This window comes from Mus musculus, chromosome 1 (genome assembly GCF_000001635.26).
Source record: "Mus musculus strain C57BL/6J chromosome 1, GRCm38.p6 C57BL/6J".
In the NCBI taxonomy this organism is placed as follows: domain Eukaryota; kingdom Metazoa; phylum Chordata; class Mammalia; order Rodentia; family Muridae; genus Mus; species Mus musculus.
In genome coordinates, this window is record NC_000067.6 from 160,230,027 (window position 1) to 160,257,923 (window position 27,897).

Consider the following 27,897-nt stretch of genomic DNA (forward strand, 5'->3'; position numbering starts at 1 on the left):
CTTGCCTTACAGGAAAATTCCAAGTCTTTTTCCTTTGTACTTTTATATCAAAAGGACAGTTCAATTTTGTATACAATAACAGTTTCTCAATGAAACCATTTCTATGTGTTCAATGAAATTGTTTGGGTTTTATTTCCACAAAGATTTTAGTTCAAGACTTCAATCATGATGTATCACTACTCATATTGGTCAAACATACAAGTGGACCTATAACGTAGAAAGAATGGAAAATGCTAAGTAGAAAAAGAAATGAAAAGGCACATCAGACAGGGAAAAAAGTGACCCTAAAATTTTAGTATATTTAGGAAAAAAGACCACAAGCCTTTTCTTTTCTCTCTCTCTCTCTCTCTCTCTCTTTTTGGTTTTTGGTTTTTTGAAACAGGCTTTCTCTGTGTAGTCCTGACTGTCCTAGAACTCACTTTGTAGACCAGGCTGGCCTCGAACTCAGAAATCTGCCTGCCTCTGCCTCCCAAGTGCTGGGATTAAAGGCGTGTGCCACCACTGTCTGGCCAACAAGCTTTTTCTAAGAACCTCAATTAATGTTTTGTACCATGAAGTGAGAAAACCCCACTTAAACTGTAAGGACAGCTCCTGCTGTATCATCCCCCAAATTAACCTAAGTACTTACCTTACTTACTCTCTAAAATTATGACACATGCAATGTTCTATTCTGAAGAAAAACTTTGAAGATTAGAGAAGTTAAATTTTCAACCCCATTAAATGCTAATTTGACTAGGACACTCTCATATGTGAACCTGAATATGTTCAAATAGAAAGCTATCTGGCAAACTAACACTGTATTGGGTATTTGTAAGAATTTATTGTGGGCTGGTGAGATGTCTCAGCAGTTAAGAATATTGGTTGCTCTTCCAGAGGCCCATCTATGAAGGGATCTGATGTCCTCTTCTGGCATTTAGGTATGCATGCAGACACAACACTTCTACATTTAAAAAATGTATACAAAAATAAATTTAACAAAATTTGTCAAAAGGAAGATATTGTACATTGATTCTTATTGAGAATACCAATCCATTTGGTGTACTGTTATCTTTATTAGTTCTTCAGGAGTCCCATACGGCCTGTTTTGATCATATTCACTGCTCCCATTTCTCCTATTTCTAAGAAACAAGCAATGCCTTTTCTAAAATAAAGAAATGACATAAGGAGTTTTACCCACCAGGGGGCAGCATAAAAATAGCTGGAATACCTTTCCTCGAAAAACATTAAAAACCGGATTCCCGTTCAGTGTTTTTATGGGATTCATAAGTCTGAGAATAAGTGGGTTTCTAATTCTTATGCTTTCTCTTGGGTTCTTTTCCTTCTGTTTGTCTTGTCCAACTCCAATATGACAGTTTTTGTTTTCTCTTATATTTTACTATATTATATTTTATTATGAAAGTAAAAATTCTTTGCTGAATCAATTGTTTTTTCCAGTAGTGCTTGCTGTTGAAGAGACTGTCAGGATAATCCTGCAGAATCCAAATGGAAGCCAGTCTATTAGATCAACAGTCAGATGTGAGGTGCTGAACTTTCTTGAGTGGGTTCCCACCACCCAAGAAGACACAAGACTCAGGGCTTATATAGTCTCTCCTTTCCTACCACCTTGCCTGTGAAGTCCCATGTTAGCTATAGGAGCATAAATATCAGGAAAGACATGCCTGGGGCAGGAAAGAGGACTAAGACTCGCCCTAGTGTCTGAGTGCATTATACAAAGTGCGGAGAGGGGTCTCTGAGGATGGCTTCGGAAGAAATGACATCACGCGTCTTACCTTTACTGCTTCTAGCTCCTCCTTGCTGGCTGCTTGCTGTTTCTCCAGCCTGGTACTTAATTGAGAACATATCTAAAGACAGAGCAGAGTTTCTTTACTAGGAAACAGAATGAATGGTGACTTAACTGTTTATCAGTTCACAGAGCACACTAGCATGTCGGGTCCTAGGAGATGTTTTTGCAAGTGAGCAGCACTGCAAACAGTCATTTCTGAAATGAGGAGAAGGCCTGCAAGCTCCGTGTGGGAAGCCTGACCTAATCAGGAGAGACATTCAGCACAGAAGTGGGTTCTTGCTGTCACCAGCTTTCTGTGGCTAGCAATAATGAATTCAGAGCCTCTCCGCGGAACCACCTATTAAATCTCTATTGAGAGCTACTTCATACTATGAATTCAGTACAAAGAATTATAAACTAGCAACAATTCCCGCTGGGCCATAGAATTTCTCTTTTCAATCACAAAAGTTTCCTTAAGTATCATAGTGAATAAAGTGCTTCAGTTCCTTCATGACTAAGCAGTGCTAGGCTACAGTAATCAAATGAACACAATAGGTGTGCAGGGTGCAGAACTGAACAGCACCTGGCCAGTAGGAAACACATGTTTAATAAAAACCTATTTAATGATTGATTCTGACATAAGGTGTTGGTAAGTACTGAAACAAGTCAAAAGAAATGCTTTCTGGGGTGAAAATATTTAAAAAGTAGAATGTTAAATCTATTGTCTGAAATAAGAATCTTTTCTTTTACAAAAATGAATGAAAATAAATCTTAAACATATGAAACAAAATAGACACATGAATGAAAAGTAAGAGTTGTCAAATTTCAAAGTATACACTGGACTCGTGACATGTATAACCCACCTAGATTTATTTATTTTATGTATGTGCACATTTGCCTGGGTGTATGTGTGTGCCACATGTGTGCCTGGTGTCCACAGAACTAAAAAAAAAAAAAAAAAAAGCATTGGATCCCAGAGAGCTGGATCACAGATGTCTGTGAGCCACCATGTGGGCACTGGCAAGAGAACCCGGGTCTTTTTTGTAAGAGCAACAACTATTTCTAACTGACGAGCCTTCTCTCTAGCCCTGCCAAAAAAAAATAAAAAATAAAATAAAAACTTGTAGTTAATATATCAAAGAAATTAAGGGCTGCAGAGATGTTCAGTCCATAGTAGGGATTGCTGAGCAAGCGTCAAGGACCTGAGTTCAAAGCCTATGTTCAAAGCCTAGTGTGGCTGTGCACCTGGAATACACTGGCCACCTATTGCAAAATGTGTCAATTAAAATGTATTTGTCAGAAGAACGAAGACCAAAGTGTGGACACTTTACCCTTTCTTAGAAATGGGAACAAAACACCCATGGAAGGAGTTACAGAGACAAAATTTGGAGCTGTGATGAAAGGATGGACCATCTAGTGATTGCCATATGCAGGGATCCATCCCATAATCAGCTTCCAAATGCTGACACCATTGCATACACTAGCAAGATTTTGCTGAAAGGACCCAGATATAACTTGCTTTTGTGAGACTATGCCGGGGCCTAGCAAACACAGAAGTGGATGATCACAGTCAGCTACTGGATGGGTCACACGGCCTCCAATGCAGGAGCTAGAGAAATTACCCAGGGAGCTAAAGGGAACTGAAACCCTATAGGTGGAACAACAATATGAACTAACCAGTACCCGGGAACTCTTGTCTTTAGCTGCATATGTATCAAAAGATGGCCTCGTCGGCCATCACTGCAAAGAGAGGCCCATTGGACTTGCAAACTTTATATGCCCCAGTACAGGGGAACGCCAGGGCCAAAAAGGGGGAGTGGGTGGGTAGGGGATGGGGGGGTATGGGGGACCTTTGGGATAGCATTGAAAATGTAAACGAGGAAAATACCTAATAAAAAAATAAATTAAAAAAATGTATTTGCATGTAATGACAGGTTACAAGGGCTCACAGTCTTTATGTTCCCTGAGCTGATTTCCATCTAATTACCCCACAAACATCTCAGAATTAGTTTTGCCCTTTCTAGCAAAACCAACCAACCAACCCAAAGCAAACCCCATGTCTCTTCTGTTTTAACTATTACTATTTTGGCTTTAGAATCTACTTCTTCTCATTTTTAGTCTGATCTGTGTTCCTGTCTGGGGACCTCTGCCACTGGCTCCATATTCCTCACAACATCTAAACAGTGCCAATAGCACATCCACCAGCAGCTACTTCTACTCAAAACATCCTGTTTCAAACACAATATAAACCCCAACTCTTCAGCCCAGGACAGCCTGGGCCCCTGGGGGTTTTTGTTTCACTTCTGCATTTGAATCTCTTGCCAAATGAAATACTTTTCTGCTCACTCATCCCTCTTTCCACCATTTTCCATCTGGCTTTCCTCCAAATCCACACTCTGCCTTGCCCAGCCTTCAAAGTACAAGTCAAACCATAACATGTTCCTAGAAGGTTTCCTGCACTTGCTCTGGGAGCACACACACTGACAGACAAGGGATACTTCCTGGGTCCCTTGTAAAAGTATCTTTTATTCTGCTGAAATAACTGTCTCAGAGGCTTACTGCTTCAGTCTGCTAATTAGGGCCTATCCTGAAAGCTTCTAGCCTCTAAGCAATCTAATCTAGGTTTAGAATGTTTCAGCCTTGGATACTTACTGCTAAATAAGCTCACCCTTTCCTACTTCTTTCTGAACTCTGGCCGGTTGGTTCAACTCTGGCTTAAACTCCTCTCCAAGCTGACTGATTCAATCTCCCTCCTCCCCCTCTGCTTCTCCTGAATGAATCGCTCTGCTTGGTCTCAAACTAACATTAGCAATCTGTTCTAATCTTTTGGCTTCTCCTGTCTTCATGTGTGTCTCTTCAATTGTCTCTAAAACTCTCCCTGTAAAATTACCTCCTACTGTCCTTTCTCTCTCTGGACTGCTCTTTTACATAGCTTCCCTTTCCTCTCCCTCCTGAGAGCTGGGCATAGCCTATTCTGTCAAATCTTTCTCTGATTTGTCACTTTGTCTGCCACTCAACTAGAGATCATTTTTCAAACATGGGTGCTTCCTTCTACAAACTAACTTTATCATCACTGTTTGGGATTAAAGGTGTATGCTAAGGGCTGAGCCACACCACAACTAAAAACAGTGGTTTTTTTTTTTTTTCCAATAAGTAACACAATCACAGGTTCACAGTGTAATGAAATATTCTGCAATAGTTCCTTATGTCTATGTACAGGAATTACCCCCTCTCCATCCTAAAAGCAGCTAGAGGGTGGTGTGAAAGCAAGCATTTCTAATGCTAGCACTAGAGAGCTGAGGCAGAATTAAGGGTTTCAGGCGCCTCAAAACAACAACAAAAATATTTTTAAAAACACAACAAAAAATACTTTCTAGAGGAGAAAAAGTAGACCAATTCATTTTATGATTCCCATGAAGTATCAATCAAGCTTCACCACCAGAAAGCATTAAATAAACACAATGCTATCACAAAAGGTGGAAGGCAGCTCTGAAACCTCATTTTGAATACACACTGAATGAACAGGAGGGATATTTACACACACATACACACATCATGTATGTATGTATGTACACGTGTGTGTATGTACACATGTGTGTATTGTGTATGTGCATATGCATGTATGTGTATGCATGTCTATGTAAATATGTGTATATTTATGTGTGTTACATTTATACATTTATTACCATGGATCTACAGCCTCAGCCTTGAGATAGTTTTATGAAAAGATGTTCCTAATGTATAAATGGACTAAGACCTTCCTAAAAAAAAATAGAAATTACACAATTTATCCCTTTTAAATTTTATTTATATAGTATTTGTTTATATAACGATGTAAACACAATACAATCCTTATCTCTAGTTAGTATAATTAAGGGAGGTTTGTTTTATATTTTTCTGCATGTAACCAATTTTTTACAAAACATTTCACTTGTATGCATAAAAACACTTTATAAAACATGCACATGTGAGATGCCAATGTCCTTTCTACGCTGATGTTGATGTTCCAAGGAAACTCTCTGATCAGAAAATAGCACATAGCACTGTCAATTCTGAAAGCCTAGAACATAAATAAGTATTCCACTCAGAGTCTTCTTAGGATGAGGGGTCCTTGCCATCTCCAGCTACCAACAAGAAGGACACGAAGACAGAGGACAGAGCAGGACCTGGAGTGAAGGCTTTCTAGGACCACCCTGCTGATGGAGCTAGGAACACCTTCAGGTGCAGACAGCTCTCTAGTAAAGAAGCATTCTAAAGTCCACAGACAGCCAGGCGTGGTGGCGCACGCCTTTAATCCCAGCACTCGGGAGGCAGAGGCAGGCGGATTTCTGTGTTTGAGGCCAGCCTGGTCTACAGAGTGAGTTCCAGGACAGCCAGGGCTACACAGAGAAACCCTGTCTCGAAAAACCAAAAAAAAAAAAAAAAAAAAAATCCACAGACAATTTTTGGCCAGTACTGGTTTGCAGTGGGCAAGTCTACATAACCAGCCTTGGGGGACCATGAGAGCTGATCAAAACATTCTCCCCTAGCCACTGCCCATTCAATATCGTGTCTAGGCTCTGAAAAGAGGCAAATGTTAGCAGAGTGACCTACTAGAAAAGAGTCTCAATGGGACTGTTTCCAATCCCATAGGAGCTGCACAACGCTAAAATACCCCAACAGTGTGTACTCGTCAACTAAGTGACAAGTTATCTGCCTATTCCAGAGTAGAGAATAAGTAAGACGCTGTTCTTCATAAATCTAGAAATCATCTCTGAAAACACAAACAAACAAAATACCATAAGTAAAAGTAATTGCTTTTATAGAAAAAAATTAAAAGCCCACAGTGTCACATTACCTGTTTATACTCAGCAATGATAGCTGTTGTCTTCTTTATCTCATATTCTGCCTTTTCTAACTGTTTCCTGAAGACTTCTTTTAGCTTAAAAAAAAAATAAGGCCAGTCAAACTTGGTATTTTTTTTATGATTTTTAAATTTGTGTATGTGGGTACGTATGCATGTGTGCCAGCAAAGGTCAGGAGAGGGTGTTGGAGTCCCTAGACTTAAGAGTTGCAGCTGGTTGTAAATCTCCCTTTGGATGCTGGGAACTCTGGTCCTCTGTAAGAGCAGCAAGTGCTCTTATCTGCTGAGCCATGTCTCTAGACCTTCAATCAAAATGTTAATCAATGTCCATAAATATCTATATTCAAGTTTTCTTGATCTTCATAGTTTAAAGCCTACCACTTACGGAGATGAAGAAGGCTTTCTTTTCTATAAAGTGGAGGACATACAAGGGGCCCTATAATAAATGTGCTTCTGCTTTCCAAGTGCTTGATAATTGTACTGCTGAGTGTCAGTTCAGAAGCTGGCATCATTGTAAGTCTACAACAAAGTGCTAGGGTGATATTGTGTTTTAAGTGTGCTACTGTTAATGCTATACTTTGGTCTTCGTGTCTACAGTCCCATGGCTGCCGCTATTGCAGGGGTAAGAGGCTTTAGGTTAGGAAGGAATGGAAGGTAAGAGATCTTCCACAGACTGGAGGTTCAAAGAGCCAGACAAAAGGGAAAGAGTGACACAGCACAGGGTATTTGTTTCCATGGGTGAAATGCTCAACTACAAATATTCTATTTGCAGCCACGTTGTTGTTTTGCCAGCAGCTATAGAATCCTAGGTTAGAGGAAGGTTAGGTGATGAAAGGTGTGGGTACTGGGGTTCTGTTAGGTTGATGGCCACACAGGAATGTAAGCAAACAACCCAGCTCTGGTTAGTCTTTCAACACACACAGAATAAAAAGATGAATTACTAGGGCTGAAGAGACGGCTCAGCGGTTAAAAGCATAATGTTCCTGTAGAGAACCTGAGTTTAGTTCCTAGCACTCAGGTTGGGAGGCTCACAACTGTCTGTAACTCCAGCTCTAGGGGACCCAACACCCTCCTCTGGCCTCTGTGAGTACACACATATACGTGACATACACCCACAAACAAACACACATACACATAAAGGTAAAACAATCTTCTTTAAAAAAACAAAAAGATGAATTCTTCCTATTCATAATTTGAGATGCTGACATAAAGAATCATCTTTTTAACATATTTCAATGGAAAACAATCACAGAACTTTTCTTTGTAGGCCTTGGAAGGTGCTAATGACACACCTCTCCACGTGTGACTTCACTGACACTTTTCTCGGGCTGTTTGGAAGAAGGTGTTTGAAATTCTTGAGAATAAATTCAGTTTATATTTAGCATTACTGAATTTTCCTCAGGAGGAAACTCACTCATGATTTCAGAGGACTTCTCCCTCTGGAAGTCAGTTATGGGCTAAGCAGGAGATGTCATCTCCAACACTGCAGCGTGACTCAGAAAACTGAAGGAAGCTACAGATGGAGGCCACAGCTCCTGTCAGTGTCAGACAGAGATCACTGTAAGCCTCCAGTTCCACAGCATTCATTGCAGCTTCAAAAGACATCATGATCTCACAGATGTGGCAGAAAATTTCCAGATTCATCAAGGCTCTTGGATCACAATTCGAAGTCACTAAATCTAGAAAAAGCTCAACATTCCTGCTAGACATTTCCATGAAGGCAAACTCCTACAAGATGTTCAAAAACCAGAATTACTGCTTAACATTCCCCTTGATTTGGGGGGTGGGGGATCATTTCTCTCTCTCTCTCTCTCTCTCTCTCATTCATTCACTCACTCACAATATTAACCAACTTCCTGCCAGTTTATCTACACAGAGAAAAGCCTGCCTGGGCCTTACCTGGGCGGTCTCCTCCTCTTGCTTCCTCTTCTCTTCCTCAGTCTCCACCAACCTCTGCTTGGTAAAGAGGAGCTCCTTATTCAGCACATCAGCCTTGTCTTCTGCCTGCAATGATGAAACCATGGCAGCTGTAAGGACAGGATGGAATCCACGTGCTCGTTTTCCCAGCCTCACAAATAATGACTTCAGGCCACCCTATTCTCCTCCAGCTCATCTTCAAGGTGGCTTTTTTTTTCTGCAGCCAATTTTATGCAGCCATTTGATTCACATTAGCCTTAATCTTTACAGAACAATAACTTATATCTAATAACACTGAGGTTTGGAGGGATCTGGGGCTAAATATCTCACATAACAAGCATGGTTTGGATTTGACCCATATTCAAGTCTGTGTTCTTTCTAAACACTTCTGGCACATTTTTTTACATGTCCCAAGACATACTCTGAATAGATGGAACTGTTGAGTAGAGAGAACTGTCCTCTAACAGAAGCCTCAGGTTAGAAACACATGGGGAAAACCCAGACAGGACAATATTTAGGCAGCAAATTTTGAAAACCAGCTGGGGTACACTGGCCCACAAGGACACTCATATGTTAACAGAGTAAGAAGAAATTAAGACAAAGAATCTACAAGAAAGGGCTGGAGAGGTGGTTCAGCGGTTAAGATTGCTCTTTCAGAGGTCCTGAGTTCAATAACCAGCAACCACATGGTGGCTCATAACCATCTGTAATGGGATCCAATGCCCTCTTCTGGTATGTCTGAAAACAGCTACAATGTACTCACATAAAATAAATAAATAAATCTTAAAAAAAAAAAAAAGAAAAGAATCTACATGAGAGGCTAAGAAAAGCTGAACTCTGTAGCAGAAAGCCAAGCAGCCAATACTGTGCTTCTAGAAGATACAGGAGAAGCTCAAAGAGAATGCCTTCTTGTTAACTTGGAGACAGAACCAAAATTAACTAAAGTTCCCCTGTGTATACTTAATGTAGTAGCCTTGTCTCTTCTGTACTCTGAGGTCCTAGCCGAACTCTCTGGTTCCAGCCTGACATTCACATCCCAGTGAACAAGCCAGCCTCACTCCATTCAAACTGCTCTGCTGTTTGTCCCTCCATTACACTCCAGGCACTGTGTTGCGTTGTGTGTGGGACTTATATGTCTTGCCACTATGCTTTAAACACCATGAGAAATCATATTTCTTTTGCTTTTAACTGTGTCCCTGACACCACAGCCACCCTGGGGACAGGTGTATCTCTTAAGTGGTTAGTGAATGGATGGATGGATGGATGTGCCTTTCTAAGGTACTGAGGAAGCAGACTGCTTGCAGTGGCAGAGGGACTCAGGGTGGGCTTAGCACAGAAGACCCTGAGGCAGAGGAGAGACAGCTACTTGAAGAAACCATCCTTACCTGAAAGTAGCCAAACACTATCCAAGTTATCATGCATGTTAGCCAGCCAGCTTCTGTTTGTGTTTTACCATCTTCCCCACGTGTCTAGATGGCCGGGCCAGCACAGTCTGCTGGGAACTGGCAGGGAATTGCATCCCAGTTTCTCATTCTTACTGCCTTCCAGATTCTGCTGCCCTCTGTTTTAGTGGCAAGAACTGTCTCTAGAGTAGTCAGGACTATTGGATACTTAAGGTAAAAAAGTTCCTTAGGCATCTTCAAGACTCAGGGCAGCAGGGGTGGGAGTGGTGGTGGGGCTCACTAAACAGTGCGTGTATCTGCAAGGCCTTCAATTCAATCTACCACCATATAAACGGGGCAGCATGCCAGCAATGCCAGCACTCAGCAGGTGGAAGCAGCAGAGCAAACTCTACATTTCATTCTGATACATTCAGTTTTAGGTGGGAGGGCAGCAATGACTGGCTTAGTAGGTAAAGACACTGGCCACCAAGCCTGACAACTCAAGTTCCAGTCTGAGAACCCACATGGCAAACAGAGAGAACTCACCTCCACATGCATGCTGTGAAACATGCACACTCTCATAAGCAACATAAACCAACGAATAAATATAAAGAAGATTTTAAACATTAGGGGAAGGATCAGAAGAGCAGAGGGGCTTACTAAAATTAGAGGTGGACCCCAAAATCCAATTTGCAAAAACTATTAGTCAAGTAGTCTTGAACTGTGAGAATCTCAGAGAACTCGGGAGCTCAATACTAAATCCTAAGGGCTGCTATCCAGATGACTGAGGTGACTCACCAAGCAAGAGACCCTCCTCAAAGTCCCTGATGCGTGGGCACAGCACAGTGTATCAGAAGAACCAACTATGCTCAAGTTCTTAAACACTAATCAAATATGCCTCCCACTGGCTCCAGCTCCACCTAAGAATACTGAGTTCTGCCAATAAAAAAAAATGATAGCAACAGCTTCTTGTCACCGTCCAGCAATTTTTACAATTTAAAAGAGAATAATCCCAATACACACAGTATAAACTCTGAAATAAATGTTCTAAAGATCTAATGTCTTCAAGAGACATAACTTAGCCTTTAGTCAACATGAATATTATTCTATGAATACAATGCTACTGCTATGCAGACTTTAGTGAGAAGCTTCATGATTGAATCTGGTAGAATATCCAGCCATTTTCTGGTTTTGGAAGCTATAGCTATGCCGAAGACCCTATCTTTTTTTTTGGGGGGGGGGGAGAGAAGGGTTGGGTTTTTTTGTTTTTGTTTTTGTTTTTTCGAGACAGGGTTTCTCTGTATAGCCCTGGCCGTCCTGGGACTCTGTAGACCAGGCTGGCCTCGAACTCAGAAATCCGCCTGCCTCTGCCTCCCAAGTGCTGGGATCAAAGGTGTGCGCCACCATGCCCAGCTGTGAGGCTAAATTTATTGATAAGTGTCCAACATAACAGAGCTTGTAAGCCCTTCATGTAAAGAGTTTCACAGTTTTCTAAGAGACTTTATTCCAAGAGTCTCTTTATGTTCAACAGTGACGCAGAAGCCATTCTCCTGTCCAACAAAATAGGACCAGGTCTCGAATGCCCTGCCTCCTGTGAAAATAGGTTTCTGCGCTGGGAGGCAGTGGTGCATGCCTTTAAACCTAGTGCTGGGGATGGGGGGGAGGTGTAGTGTGGAGGCAGGCAGAGTTCAAGGCCAGTCTGGTCTACAGAGTGAGTTCTAGGAAAGCCAGAGCTACACAGAGAAACTCTGTCTGGAAAAACAAACAAACAAACAAACAAACAAACAAACAAACAAGAGATGTTTCTGGATTTTTGTATAGCCAACAGTTCTATATTTTGTTCAAGCTGGCATTGTGTATAATGCCCAACAAGCATAATATTAAACAGGTTTACTTAAATTCCACCTTTGAACCCAAATCATAAAGCCTTCATCATAATCTGATAGTCTGAACAGAACATCAAGTCTTCAGCCATAATGCTTACTGCTATTTGAAGTTCAGATCACAGTTGGCTTCTGTGACATAAATACAAGGCAGAAATAGGGACTACAATACCTGCTTAATCACAGATCTACCTGTAACCCGATCAAAGGCTTGGGTGAACAGGAATGAGGATCTTTACTGATAGAATCCATTCAGCCAATTGTTTGACTTAGAACAAAACAAAACAATGTACCTCTCAGATCTGCAGCTTCTGGGCTATAGTCAGGAAGAACTCAAACATAGCCTCCATGGGAAAATACTAATTTTATCTTTTCTTTCTTGTTCCTTGAGATCAGGGAAGGATGGGGAGGGCCCAGAAACACTGAAATGAAGATGTTTCTTTGATCATTTCTGATTGCTAAGGATCATTCTCTAATCAAGAGTCTAAGGGTGAGTCATAAAAAGAGTCCTCTCTCCAAGATAAAAGCTGAAGTGCCTTTGCTGCACAGGGCATTCAGGATGCCTGCACTACAGCAACAAAGACAAGAGATCACTTATTCTGACAAAGTATCTCCTCGGGCTTACTTTACACACAGCCCCACATACAACCAAGTGTAAGTGTTTGTTAATGCTTGCTGCTTTGATTAAAGGATATCATATACTGAAAGCAAAGGTCCTGGGCAAACAGGAGGAGCAGACAAAGCCAGTCTGTTAACTCCCAAGTGATGCACTTCCTTGAAGACCAACAAGCCAAAGGCTGTATGACAAGAAAAAAACCTCCTGTAGAGGCAGAAACTGGGAAATCAGAAGTTAGGAGGTATGCATGAAATTAACAGCTTTATTATTTTTTCTATATAATTAGCGATGAAATAAAGGTTCTAGAATATCATTTTTTAAAAGGCAGAGGGAGGTATAGAGATAGCAAACAGGAAGTAAATAAATAAAGGGCTGTGTGTGTATGTGTGTGTGTGTGTGTGTGTGTATGTAGGCCAAAGGTTAGTTAATGCCTTGTGTCTTCCTTAGAGCTCACCAATTTGGCTAGGAAGAATGCCTGAGAAATTCCACTGACCTGCCTGTCTCCTTTCCCCCAGTGCTGGGTTCAGACACAGACTATCATCCTTGGCTTTTGCAATTTATACTGGGGATTCGAACTCAGGTTCTCAGGCTTGCATAGCAAACTATAAATACTGAGCCACCTCTCTGGCCCCTAGAATCCTTTCTAAAAGAATGGATATAGTATCTACATTAAGTACAGAGGTTCTCAATAACCAGTTTCTTTCTGGAAAACTCATAATAGCAAACATTTCAGACTAATCCACAAAAGGGATTCTTTGCAGGTAAGATGATTTTTGAAGTAATATTCATTTGTTAATAAAGTCATGTGTTCTTATATAGAATGCATATTGTTTTTCTAGCCTCGTTATCTATAAAATTATTCTAAAGACATATTTTACAGAAGTATTATCTGTTGTTTTAAAAACAAACATCCCAGCCATTCGATTTTACTAATGAAGACTCAGGAGCCAGATGCTGGGCTGAAAGCCTGCTAGCTCAGAGAGGTAGAGAAAGCACCCAGCTGACCTTCCTACTCCACAAACGTCCCAGAAGGAAAAAGCCCCTTCTCTCTCTCCCTGCTGCCTTAAATACCCTTCAACTGAAAGACCCTCCTTTCTCTCTCCTAGGTTTTCTTAAGGCCACTCCCTTTCAAATGGTTGCTTGCTCTGCCTCTTGACCTAGCGTTGACTTTACTTAGCTCTTGGTTACAGTAAGCTCTTGGTTAAAGGTGTGTGCTGGGACCACAGCAACTTGCTCACAAGGACCTGAAAGCTCCTGGGGAAAAGGTGTGTGCTAGGGCTGAGTCTCAGCATAACAAGGCTTTCCAGTTCACAAACTTGGGGTTCACAATGTGACCAAATATTCTGCAGCAACTAATTACTCTCCTCTAATGCTGGGCATTACATCATTTCTATATCTTATTTCTTACAAGTAGCATGTAGTAAACAAACTTTCATGTTCATTTTCAAATAAGATCTTTGCTTCTAAAGAATAAATTTCCACATTGGAGTATAGCAGTTTTCTCCCTTCTGAAATGAGGGCTCTAAAATAATCCTTGCCTCAAAAGTTGAATTTGCGACAAGCAGAAATAACCACTGTACAAGATTAAAGGTATGTATGGGGTTTCCAGACACAAAGACAAAACTTGAAGTCTCACCCCAGTGGGTCCAGTGAGTGAGAACACTTTAAAAAGACTGAGGCCCAGGGTGAAGAGTGTGCAGTTACAACCCCAACAAGGCTGGGTGGGCATGGCGGCACACCTAGTTAAACCTGGGAGGCAGAGGCAGGAGGATCTCTGAGTTCGAGGCCAGCCTGAGCTACAAAGTGACAGCCAAGGCTCCATGAGGAAACATTATCTCAAGAAATAAAATAAAAATAAAATTTTGGAATGATGTCTGTTTTTGAGGGGAAAATAGTGAACTTACTTTGTACTAAAATTCATTAAAAAAATAAAATAAAATAAAACACCAACAAAGAGACTGGAGAATTGGGAAGGAGGCACCCTCACAGCAAGCTGTAGCAGAGCGAGAAAAAGGCAGCTTTCCACATCAGGGAAGCTGGTGAACAGTCTGAACTAACGGCCTCAGAGTCAGACTGAAGGCTGAACTCTTTTTTATCAACTGAGGCCCCTTTAGGCAATCAGTGGCTCCTGGTGTCCTGAAGGTTTAGTTCATGCACTGAGGTTCCTGACTGTTCTCTATTCTATCTCTGAAAAAGCAATGGCAGCCACTGTAAGCATACACAGACATAGGAGGCAAAATACAGAGAGGTTCATGGCCAGGCAGAGAAAGAAAAGATGCCAAATGGAGCTCAAGAAAGGCTCTAGCAGACTGAGGGACAGAGGAAAGGTCTTGCTAGCCATTTGTTTAGTTAGGGCAGAGCTGACTTGTACATTCTTGTTATTACTAAACTGGTGATCTTTGTTTCAGAAACAGACTCACTTGTGCGGATGTCTGATTACCCTTGCTACAGAGACTAGTAGGACAGCTTTCGCTTTTACAGTGAGTGCTCAGGCATGGCGAAATCTCAGAGGTTTGAAATGAATGTCCTACTACTGGATACATCAAGAAGCATTTGCTTCACGGGATTATCAATAATACTAAAGAAGATAATATGTGTAAGTCATTATGCATACTGCTTACTTAGCGTACAGAGAGTAATCACTAAAAACCTATTTGCTTAAACATTCTCTAGGCTTAATACAAATGACCACATAATGTTCACTTTCTTCTTAGCTCATCATCTTAAGACAATTAATAGGGAACAAATGACCCAGACTTTCCATGTCGCCCTGCTTCCCTGAGACCAGGCTGAACTCGCCCTGACTGAATGGGGACTTCCGCAGCTCCTGATCTTTGCCACATGCTTCATTTATGACTTCTATCAACTTCCACTGGACCAGGATGAATGGAATCTATAGCTGAAAGGGACTAAATGGGTTTCTTTTTCTACCTTCTATTCCCTCTGCTCCAAGCAGCCTGATTTGGTTTTGTTTGTTTGTCTTCATTTTCAAAGTCAATTTAGGGGTTGGGGATGTGGTTCTGTGGTAAAGTAATTGCCTAGCACGGCCTGAGTTCTGGAGTTCAATCTCTAGCCCTTGGCAGAAGAAAAAAAATCTGATTTAGTGCTGGTTCCCACAGCTTCATCCTGCCCTATTATTATTATTCTCCATAGTATTTAGGTCTTATCTCCCATTTAAAAACCTTTGAGTTGGGGCCGGGAGATCTGTATTGGGAAGTCATGCTGCTTTTGCAGAGGATCCACATTCGTTCCCAGCACCCACATGGCTGCTCACAAAGGTCCCTAACTATAGTTTCAGGGGATCCGACTCCCTCCTTTGGCCTCCTCAAATACCAGGCACAATCTTAAAAACACATTAAAATGAAATTAAAAGCTCTGAGTCACACAATTAGTTGTTTAAATTGGGAAACTAAAAAGTCATAGCAGAGACCATTTTAAGCCATCCTTCAATTTTAAGCTGATGACATTATCAATGAATTTGTATTTAAATCCTATAAAAATTCAGTCAGCCCACAGGCATCAATGATTTACTGTCTGAGACTCATCTAGGGTTTTCTGACCTGGGCCTATCTATTATGAACATTTTCACTTTAGGAAGCAGACTGCAGAGGAGATTTCAAAGTGTACATGACCGCTTCCATCCTAGTACTCATCTCTGAAAATGCTTGCAGAAGAAAACAGGAAGTCCAGAGACTGTCAGCACTGCTGTGAGGAACCAGGGAAGCCAACCAAGCAGAAGGTTTCCTGGAGACAGTTACCAGGTAATGAATACACACTACTTGTCTTAGGTTATTCGAGCTGTGATAAAAACACAGTGACCAACTGAAGCTTAGGGAAGAAGGGGTTCACTTCAGCTTACACTTTCAGGTAGCCATCCATCACTGAGGAAAGTCAGGCCAGGAGCTATTAGGGAAGGGCTTCTATATCCTGACTTGCTAAGCCTGCTTTCTTTATACAACTCAGGACTACCTGCCCAAGGGTGGTACCATCCACAATGAGCCATACCCTCCCCTGCACCCCACACACACACCCATCAAGAAAATGTGAAATACGCTTGACCCCAGTCAATCTGTGCTAGGCATTTTCTTGACTTAGGTCCCCTCCTCCTAAATGATTCCGGCTTGTGTCAAATTGATCCAAAACTAGCTGGCACAGAACCGAAGGGCTTTCTGAATTCCTACATCTTCTCCAAGAGGTAGACAGGTTTTATACCTACAGACTGATAAAGAGCTGCCCAGGGTAGAACAGTCAAGACTCGAACCAGGGCACTGTTCAACAGTGCCTTCTGTTGTCTTCCTTGTTTTGTTTAATGAGACAGGCTCTTAGGTGGCTCAGGGTAACTATGAGGCTGAACTCCCAATCTTCCTCACTCAGCCTCTTAATTGCTAGGATTAAAGCTATATACCTACATACCTGGTCCTACACTTGATCTATGCTCTTTATACACAGTTCTACATGTCACAGACGAGAATTATGGCTGTAACAGAGAGGTGCCTCCAAATGTCAACGTGGCATTAGTATGCTCTTGCTGACTAATATTTTTAGGTAATTATTCTGGCAGCTCTTGGTGTAGGAAAATTACTGATAAAGGATTTAAAAAAGTATGTCACACAAGTTGTTTGGAACCAAGCCAAACCTTTCTCGAGACTTGCATTTTCCACTCTGTAATTAGCACAAGCTGTCCCCTTCCACCTGCCACCCACCCAGTATCTATACAGCAGCTCACTGTGTGAGAAGGCACAGGGGAAGTAGGGTATGCCTTCAACTCCAGCATTTGGGAGGAAGAGGCGGGTAGATCTCTGGGACTTCTAGGACAGCCTGGTCTACATAGTGAGTTCCAGGACAGCCAGAACTACATAGTGAGAACTCAGCTCAAAACAAAACAAAAACAAAAAACAAACAAACAACAACAACAACAACAAAAAATAGAACAAATAAACCAAGAGAAATGAACAGAGCTAGCACCGTGGCCCTCACCCCCGAAGGAGCTGTTGCAGCATCATTTCTATACAGTGAAGGACAAACTCACCTGATCCAAGTCATTCCGCAGAGCAATTTTGCTTGTCACTAGTTCATGGGCAAGGTCATCATTTTCTTGTTCCAACCTCATGCTGGCCTCCTGTAATCTTCGGTTCTCCCTCTGAAGAAAAAGAGCGAGAGCCAGAAGTCCACATTAGCCCGCAGGTAGGAGTAGAAAGTGGCAGGGGAGAAACAAGCGACAACAAGTGAACTCTCAGAGGTGTAGAAGGGCGGGCACAGTGGCACAGGAAGCAGCTGCTGTCTGGGAAACAACAGTGAGTTTAGCCAGCGGTGCAGATGCAGTTCTCTGCCAGTGAAGCTTAACAAACATCCCCTAGACCCTCCAGACAGAACTTTGTTAGGTAAGACGCGCCACAAAGAGCAGAATTTCCAGATGTGCTCCCAGTTACAGGAGGTTTTCACATAGACCTAGAACACAGATGCCAACAATTCTTTTTTGAAACATGCACAGTTGGACCTCTAGAGAAACAGTCTACAAGACACAGCAGGGAGGATGCTGGTAATTTTTTTCTGAAATTGCTTCTCCAAGATGAGGGACCAAATTAATTGAAGCTGTTTAAAAACACTAAACCTAAAATCAAATTATATAGGGTTCAAAAAGAAGAAAGAAAGAAGACATGTGAATTGGTGATTCTGCAACCAGCTGATTGTCTTATTCTTTAAGATATATTTACTTCTGTAAATATGTTTTTGTGTGACTGAGAGCAATGGGCCCTGAAATGTATGTTCTAAATGTTTATTCTGTTTTATTCAAACTTCAGATTAAAAGATTCTGGGTAAAATACAGCAGTGGTCCCCACCCCCCCCCCAAATGCTCTGAACTCTCAAGAACAGTTTAAAAGTTAAGATGAATGAATCCAGGCACTCTTTACCAGCCATTGTGAACTGAGTGTGTGTGCCCACTTCCAAAGAGCAGTGGTTTAGTGCTTTCTATTGCACACTACCAGATATGTTTTCTTTGCTACTGTTGATTGCAGGAGACCCAAAAGGGGGCTGATAGGATGAATTTCAGTGTAACAAGCTCTATTTTGTTTTAGATCTACACTCCTGACAGTATTTTCTAAAAGGGTGGCAAACCCAGGCAAAACACTGGCAAAAACACACAAGACAAATACATGTTCTGGAAGATGGTGTGTCAGTGCATACGAGAGGTGGGGATTATCTGCTGTAGAACAGCCTGGTGTTAGTTTCATAGGGAAAGAAATCTCTAAGATCCCAATGTCATCTCCATTTCTGCAGAAAGTCTATAAAACAGATCTAAGAGCAAAGTCTGAGGCTCCATGGAAGCCAAGGACTCATAAGCAGGGAAGATCAGCAGAGAAGGTAAAGGGAAGTCTACACCCTGAAAATAGACTGAGACAGTTGAGGGATATAAAAAAAGCTTCTTGAAAACAGACCTACTAATACACAAAAGTTACAATTCCAAATACTTTTAAGAAAATCCATGATAGGATTCCATATATTAATACATATTAGAGAAAAAATTTAATAATAGCTAGAAAATCCCATTTTTATAACAATATGAACAACAGATATTAGCTGTAGGCAGTGGGTTTGATTTGACATTACCTTTCTCTTCTTGAAATGTTCTCAGGTTTTCCACAAGGAATATAATACAGTTACAACAGAATTTTTTTAAAAAAACTTTTGTTAAACCCCTTCAATTCAGAATTTCGATTCTACTAGAAGGGATGAAACACTAAAATGTGTAGAAGTGAAAAAGAAAGTAAGTAAGAAGGAAAGAAAGAAAAAAGATCTAAGTCTACTATTAAACAAGGTTATTTTCTACACAAAACACACTGGGCCTTTTCTAGTGACCAACGCACATCATTGCACCTGAGAAAATCTTCTTTGTCCTATGTGTTCCTGAAAAGACAGTGCTCCCTGGATTGGTAGGGCAACTTGTATTTGTTAAAAGTCTAGGACATAGTTTCCCCCAGCTCTAACCTCCCACTGAAGTTCATGGGTAATATATAGAAACAAAGCCTCCTGCCGGGAGGTGGTGGCACAGGCCTTTAATCCCAGCACTTGGGAGGCAGAGGCAGGTGGATTTCTGAGTTCGAGGCCAGCCTGGTCTAAAGAGTGAGTTACAGGACAGCCAGAGCAATACAGAGAAACTCTGTATCAAAGAAACCAAAAAACCGAAAAAACAACAACATCAAAAAAAAAAATAAGAAAGAAAGAAAAAGAAAAGGAAAAAGAAAAAGAAAAGGAAAAAGAAAAAGAAAAAGAAAAAGAAAAAGAAAAAGAAAAAGAAAAAGAAAAAGAAAAAGAAAAAGAAAAAGAAAAAGAAAGCCTCCTGAGGCTGAGCCTTCACTGACAAAGCCCAATTTCTACCAGGGGCTGGAGAGTTTGTATTTGTGAGACATCTATTACTTCTCCATAGAAACAACTCATGCGCTTGCAGCAGAAAACTTAAGACTCTTTAAAACACACATTTCAGAAACCTCTCCCATCAATGGTCTCCTTGCCAGGAAACAACAGTAAGCCAGCACAATCTCAACACCACATACTTCACAAGGCAGACTGCTTGGGTGGGGAAGAGATTCTTCTCATTTCTTGATAAATCCGTGTGAGAGGCTAAGACAAGGCTCCTCTGCCACCTGGTTCCTGGGTTGCTGCTTCTACTGAGTCTGTGCTCACAGAATTCAAAGCTACAAAATGCTTCCTCAACTATTATTTACACCATATTAAAACGCTACCAGTTTTTCAGGTTCCTGCTGTGTGTAGAACTGAGTTAACCCGAAGGTAGTCATATGATGTCCATGGGAAAGTTACTCATTCAAGTATTTAGAAGGATTACCAGGGAGCAACTTCACTCTAGATTAGAAGCACAGGTCGGATGGATTATGTGTTACAGAGCAAACTGAGAGTGAGCACAGCTGAAATTCTAATAGGAGACTTCTCACCCTTCATCACAGATGCACAGCTAAAGGGGTAAGAACTAGGAGGGCTCTGTGAAGACCTAAGTATCTGAGAGTCCCTAACGAGCAGACTGACCCACGAGGCATGCCTACTGGCTTTTGCTTGAGCAAGCAGCTCCAGTTTGGTGTCTGCAAAGCAAGCAGTGGGAAGTGTCAGATGTCTGCTCTGCACTCACAGATGGGGGAAAGCAAGCTATGGGGTCAAAAATGCAGTATCATCCTCCAGTGGGCAATCCTGGGCAATGAGGTATCTTGTGAGCCTCTGTTGCTGAGGCTGAGATCTCCTGTGATGAACTTGTTCAAGGATTAAAACACATTACCATGCTTAGGTGTCTTTTCCAGGCTTCCCTGAGGAGCCAAAACTATTTTCAGAACTAACCACTTTGATTAAAAAAAAAAAGTTTTCCTTCACTTTACACGGGGGACAGAGTTAGGTTTGATAGGCTTGCCTCGTTTCAAACCAAGCTTCTGCTCTGCCTAAGGGAGAGACAGTGAAGTCAGCTGGATGACTTTAGCCAGTGGAGATCCCACACGGTGGATGTTAGTGAAGGCAGAAGTGCCAACATCCCAGAGCCTGGAAACAAATCAGGCAGATAGCTCCTCTTAGCTATCAGAAAGGATTCCGGGAGGCACAGGTTACATAACCTCACATCACACTTCTGAAACCCACACCATCTCTCACAGCTGATACCATTTGAACAAAAGCACACAACTTTCCTCAGCCCCTCCCTCCCTTCTTGCACAGGACTTGCATAGCTGGGGAAGTCTGGTTACTATTAGGAGGATAATACTGCATTTTTTTTTTTCAGAGACAGACATGAATACAGACATACACAGATCAAAGAAAATCAACTTACCTCCTCAAAGGTCAAAGACCAACTACTGTTTTCAACCATAGGTACAAAGACAATTGAAAAAAATAAAAAAGGAATATCCAGTGAAATTTCACACCTACTAATACATTTAGGAAACAGCAGCAACAGAAACAGACACTTGTTAATACTTCGCTGTTTGTCCAGAATGTCACTCAGTGAAGTTCTCTCCGTGACTGCAAACATTCAATGGAAGAGTATACTTGAGGCAAGTGGGCAAGTCTCAACGCAGAAGACTCAGGCTTGAAAACTCCTCCCTTCCCACACTGCTATTTGCAGTTTGCATGACTTATGAAAATGAAAATGCCGTGTGTGGAAACATTAGCAACTACAGATGACTTGTTGATTTTGTGTTAATGCTGGGGGCAGGGGGTTCCTCATAGGACAGTATCAGAAGCCTTTCAGAATAGCTGGTTTCTGAAATTGCTAAACAGGGAAAGCAAATAGAAAACTATGCCTAGTTCCTGTTTGTTTCTGGAGGCTGAAGTTTTGGTGAAGCCATCTAAAGGATGTCAAGGAGAAACCAGAGACATGCTAACTGGCAAGGAGAAGAAAATGAACTCAGCTTTCAGGGAAAAAGTGACGCAGAGGCAGTGGCTCCATAAACCTCACACACAGTCTTGGGTGTGTTTCCTGCTGCTATGGTGAGTTCTTGGCACATATAAAAATATTTAAGGGTCAGGAGAAAACATTTCTCTCAGAGACCCAACACAATTTTATAAGCAACAAAACACCAACTTTTCCACACTGTCTTTTGGATGCTTCTTTTAAAAAGAGTTGATCATCATCCTCAGATTTTCAGAAGACAGTTTTTTGATCTACAAAGATAAATGGCTACAGATGAAGTGCTTAGATATTGATTTCACCTATAAATGAAGAGTTGAGAGAAACTTCTGGATATTGGACCCCAATGGATGCTTTCTTCCTTTCACATAACATTCAATTCATCTTTCTTATGGAAATTTAGACATTTAAAGTATCAAACGAAAAACAAAATAACTACAGGTAGCAAAACACACTGCATTTCTTTTTATACTAAAAACAAAACTCCAGCAACCTTAGGTGATATTTTAGCAAAGGAGATGAAACATTTCAGCACCACAGACCACGTTTCCATGCTGACATGACAGTCACTGTGCAGAAGCAGTCATGAGCAAACAAAAACACAATACACCAATCATCCAGATTTGGTCCACAAACTACTGTGGCTTTCTATTCTAGTGCATAGATTTTCAGGTCACCCTGTGTTAATGCGAGACCATATCTTCAAAAATAAAATAAAAAAAAAACAAAGAGTAATCAGTTACAGATGATATAGAAACATTATCGTCATACTTTTTTTCTCAACAATAACAGGAATAAAAAGTTCCTAAGAAAAACATTGGAAGATGGGGGAAATCAAGGATAAACAGACTAAAAAATTCCCTTGTGTTCGCACTTTCAGGAGCTGTACGCGTGAAGTAACTGAGTCACGGGCAGACTCCTTAGCCACACTTTTCAGCAGGTACAGCAACAGGGAAGTGTTTCCAGGCTGGGAAGAATTCGGGACCTTCTGCCATTTAACATCATGATAAGGAAATTCTGTTTATTGCAGACAAACAGAAACCATCTTCATGTCTGTTATTTCTCATTAGCACCTTAGTTGACAGGATAGGTATTCCCAAAGCCAATACCAGTCTCTATGGTAAGGAAGAAATAGCACAGATAATGATACTTTTCAATGGAAGAACAACATTTTTTCCACAGTAAATTTATGTCTTTTGACATCCATTAGTAAGGAAAGCCTAACACACTAATGTAAAAAACAACATGAGAGCTACCTCCTTCTCTTTCTCAGGTAAGAAAGAAAAACTTAGTATGATTTACAGAACTCATTAGAAGAATCACTTCTTCCCCCCCCCCCCCCCCGTAAAGTCACGTCATTTAGAAATACTGGGTCCCTAGGGTTTTGTTTGTTTGTTTTTGTTTTTTTAAACATTTACTTATTTATGTATAGTGTTCTACCTGCATGTATACCTGCAGGCCAGAAGAGGGAGCCAGAGCTCATTATAGATAGTCATGAGCCACCATGGGGTTGCTGGGAATTTAACTCAAGACCACTGGAAAAGCAAGCAGTGTGCTTAACCTCTGAGCTATCTCTCCAGCCCAGAAGAATCATTTCTATCTGAATTATATTCTGTTCAGATTTGGATTGGTTCTGTGGTTCTGGGGACCAAACCCAGGGGCTTCCTGCTAGGCAAGCCTTTCACCACTGACTTACTGATTAGACTTATGTTTTGGCTTTAAAAAATTTACTATACCTAATTAAGCTCACAAAGGCAGTTAAATATTCTACATTTAACCATATTGACAATGGCTAGATAGCTAAGCTCTAAATTACATATTTATGATACTATACATATCTTAAGCCCAACAGAGTTTAAGCATTCCACGCTCTTCCCAGGATCTTTCCCTACAGAACAGGTAGCTTTTACTCTGCTTTGGGAAATTCACTGCATTTAATTAATTACTTGTGTTTTCGAAGGCCTGACCTGCATTAGCATCAGCATGTCTTAATTAAACAAGAGAAACAGTGCATCCTTCTGTAAAAGGCTGCACTTCTCTAGAAGCCTCAGCAGCTGGCCAGACCACTGAAGCTCTTCCGCACATTGAAAGTGACCCATGTACTCAGTGTATGAGAAGGATACTGGTCCCTAACATTCTTATATGCTTTGGTGGGTTTGCTCACTGATAAGTGAAGTGATATAACATAGATATACCTATTCACAAATGTATATTTGGGGGACATCATTAGCCACATCTATAGCTCATATTTCACCCCATTTGAACTCAATCAAATTTACAAACCAAAAATCAGATAAAAAACCAATATTGCATACATTTGATCAGGTTAAGGAGGAAGATAAAAAAGGTTTTAAAATAATACTGAATACTCATTTCCTGGAAAGTTTCCTTTTTCTCTTTTGGAATCTTCTGGAATTAAGCAGAAAGAGACTCCACTAAAGGCTGTAAGCAGTTTTTTGAGGGTTCTCTGCATCTCAGTACAAATTTGATGCTGGATTAGGCAGTGTATATATGTGGGGGGAGGAGGGGGGGGACTCCAAATATTCTACCTGAAAATTAATAATCAAAAGTCTTTAGTTAGCTTGAATTTGACAAAATTTGCACAAGTATGACTTCTACGTGAGTATTGTATTTTGATACAAGTTACTTGTGGCTCACGAAAGAAATGATGGAAGGACCGGGGATGCAGCTCAGATGGCAGAGTGCTTACCTAGCACACAAGAATCCCTGGATTCTAAGTTCAGTTCCCAGCATCATATAAACTGGGCATGGTGGTTTATTCTTGTAGTCTCAGCACTCAGGAAGTAGAGGCAAGAGGTTCAGATGTCTGACATAATAATCTTCAGCTACACAGTGAGTTCAAGCCCAGCCTATGACATGGGAGACACTGTCTCACAGAGAAAGAGTAGGGCTGGAGAAATGGCTCCGCTGGTAGAGTGCTTGCCATGCAAACCTCAAGGCCTGAGTTTAAGTCTCTGGCACCTACATTAAGAGGAAGCAAACAACAAACAGCAACAGAGCAGCTATGGGTGAGCGAAATTAGTGACCTCCAAAACTGAGTTCTACCTCCAAAGCTGAGGTAGAGAGTAACTGAGGAAGATACCAGACATTGACATTTGTGCCTCCATGCCCATTTGCATACACTTGTGCATGCATCTGCATATACATGTGTGTGCACACACACAAGCACACACACAAACAAAACTAAAAGAGGGAGAGAGACAGTCAGTCAGACAGACAGTCAGACAGACAGACAGACAGACAGAGAAAGAAGAGAAAGAGGGTGGCCAATATTCTTGAACATTTGTCTTGTTTCGATGTAACTTACATGCTATTAAATCATGTGATTTTTAAAGAGGGATTGCTGAGTCATGGTCTCAATATGTAGCTCAAGCTGGCTTCAAACACTTCACCCTTCTCCCTTAGCCTCTTGTGTGCTAGCATTACATTTATCACCATGTCTGACAAAAATCATACTTTAGTATTCAATTCAGTTACATGAAACTGTATAGACATCACCACTACCCAATTGCTGAACATTTCACCATGCGTAGAATTTTAAAACAAATTTATACCAACACCATTTCTTCTCTTTATTCCTGGTTTGAAACTGAAGTGTTGCATGTAAGTGAGTCCAGCAATATCAAATGACAATGCAATGGGCACAGAGAGCATGGTCAGATGGGAGGCATGAAGTTGCAAGCTCCTGTGCACTGAACCTATGATCCCATACATACTAGGCAATGCCTGAGGTATACCCCTAGGCCCTTGTTTAGATTTATCCAGCAAAAAGCACATGTGTTGAGAGCAGAGTAACCTATGCACTCTTAGCTCTTCCATGCCAATCTGTACTTTTCTGCAATTTCCCTTCTTCAATATCATCAGATGTGGGAGAAATAATAGCACCAAATTGAAACAGCTTATTGTATGACATTTCTGGGTTTTGTTTTTGTTTTTAAATACTCACAGTCTTCCCAACACTCTTGCCACATGGCAATCTGGGCTTGACATGACCATTTATGCAATATGGGTTCCAATGGTAAAGAAGGAATTGTTACTGAACAGGTGTGAGCTTTCAGTGTCTTCAAGATCTTCTTTCTCTGAGTAGCCTTAGCTGTTCTGGAACTCACTCTGAAGACCAGGCTGGCCCTGAACTCAGATCCACCTGCCTCTGCCTCTGGAGTGCTGAGATTAAAGACATGTGCCACCACAGCCAGCTGGCATGTCTTTGTGTGTTATATGTGGGCACACATATGCCACAGTGTGAGTATAAAGGTCAGGGCTTTCTCCTTCCACTTGTGGGTCCAGGAAATGGAAGTCAGGTCATCAGCTTGGAAACGTGTGCCTTCACCAGACAGAGCCATCTCTCCAGACCTTCATTACTTCTTACACCAGATTTTCCTATATCTAAAGGATCAAAAAATCTGCTCATGGCCTGAATTATGTTGGCAATTATTACCCTGAAATGTAATTATAACTTGAAGACTGTGAGTTTGCCAAGTAGATCGCTGGAACCTACACATTATAAAACAGTTACAGAAATATTAATTACAGAATATATTAGAAAACTATAATAATACAAAAATAGCGATAAAGGGCATGTGACATGTGCAGATAAAAGTTACCACAGCATGGGGATGGTGGCACAGGTCTGGATAAAGATCAGCCTGGAATACAGAGCAAGACCCTGTCAAAGTGAAACCCCACACCAAACAAAGAGCCATACCCTACAATACTAGAACTTAAAACACCGATTTTTAAAAGTTTAATTTTATCTCAGTGGAAACTTTACAAATAATGTTATTGTTTATAAGTGTTTATACATGCCTGCTTTAACAGAAAAAGGGTGCAAGGCAGTTACAGTTCAGTTGTAGTACAGCTTCTTTGGGCTCCATGAGACATTTGTCGTCGTTTTATGTTGTGTTTTTAGATGGGGTCTCACTATGCTCCTGGTTTTAAACTCCTGGACATGAATGATCCTCCTATCCCATCGCATTGCCACATGGCAATCTGGGCTTGACATGACCATTTACGCAATATAAATGTATAGACCTGAACTAATGAAGCTATGAATGAGATAATTTTGATTCTCAAACTGCATGCAAATATCACTATTACCTATGATTTGTTTGTGGAAATCACATTACTGTGCTTGATACACCATTTGGTTTTTATTTTTTCTTCTAAATTTGTATTTTTAACATGTGCTATAGTCAGGGACAAGTTTGCAATATCCTCGAGAGTGTCTTGGAACAGTCCCACCTAAAAGTCTCTGTGGAAGTGAACGTGCACTGCTAAAACAGTACTTTTGGCATTTTCTGGTTTATTTTCCTCAATTTTGAAAGCAGAAAGCCACTTTCTTTTTCCCTTTCTTTCAGCTTCTCATGAAGATTCCCAGTATAAATTCAACAGCTGGAGTTACCTATAAATATACAAACTGAAAGAAAAGAAATGTTATAGTTGAATACTTGACTTTTGACTGTCTCAGTTGAAAACGAAGACACACACACATAGTCAGCTTGTCCATGTCTGAGTGGTTCAGAGTTGAACAGAAGCAGCTGAACTCACCACAACTGCTTATCTAGGATAAGTGAAGTCCTTTGTACCCCATACCTTGTATCTATCCATTGGGTCCTCCTGCTGCAGCTGATTCTCCCGCATCGCCTGATATTCTTTTTCATATTTCTTCAGCTTTTTGGTTGGTACCTGCAGTGTTTAGGAAAGAACACATTAGATAAGAACCTTATTTTGTTTAAAAGAAAAAAACACAAATACTTTTGTTTAAAGTATCTCCCAATTATGTTTCTTGTATTCTAAAACAGCATTTCCAACTCAAAGGTAAGAGTAAAAACCAGATTCTAGAATAGAGTCTTGAAGGCTTTTCCTGTAAAGGCCAGTGCAGTACACATTGCAGGCTTTGTAAACCGTGTAGCTGAGGTTAGAAACATTCAACTCCACTGTGATAAAAGGTGCTATGGTCAGTACATAAGCAAATGTGTGTGGCTCTGTCCCAATGATACAAAAGTAGTCATAGTTAATCCCTGTTCTACCATACTGCTGATGTTACAACATTCTGGGAATAAATGTTATTAAT

At 41.0% G+C, this 27,897-nt stretch overlaps 1 protein-coding gene across 11 annotated transcripts in view; it reads right to left on the minus strand.

The window, feature by feature from the left end:
* Positions 1 to 27,897, minus strand: part of Rabgap1l (RAB GTPase activating protein 1-like) — a 574,303-nt gene that overhangs the window by 10,853 nt on the left and 535,553 nt on the right. For 7 of the 11 annotated variants that reach the window (XM_006496875.1, XM_006496878.4, XM_006496876.2 and 4 more), the window contains 5 exons: positions 27,417 to 27,509; positions 17,433 to 17,543; positions 8,505 to 8,609; positions 6,600 to 6,683; positions 1,770 to 1,841 (listed from right to left, as the gene is read on the minus strand). In XM_006496875.1, the coding sequence (XP_006496938.1) occupies positions 1,770 to 1,841; positions 6,600 to 6,683; positions 8,505 to 8,609; positions 17,433 to 17,543; positions 27,417 to 27,509 (465 nt within the window). Of the gene's footprint in view, positions 1 to 1,769; positions 1,842 to 6,599; positions 6,684 to 8,504; positions 8,610 to 17,432; positions 17,544 to 21,224; positions 27,241 to 27,416; positions 27,510 to 27,897 lie in introns of those variants that run through there. The other 4 variants (XM_030254805.1, XM_006496883.4, XM_030254804.1 and 1 more) reach the window with 3 other exon arrangements.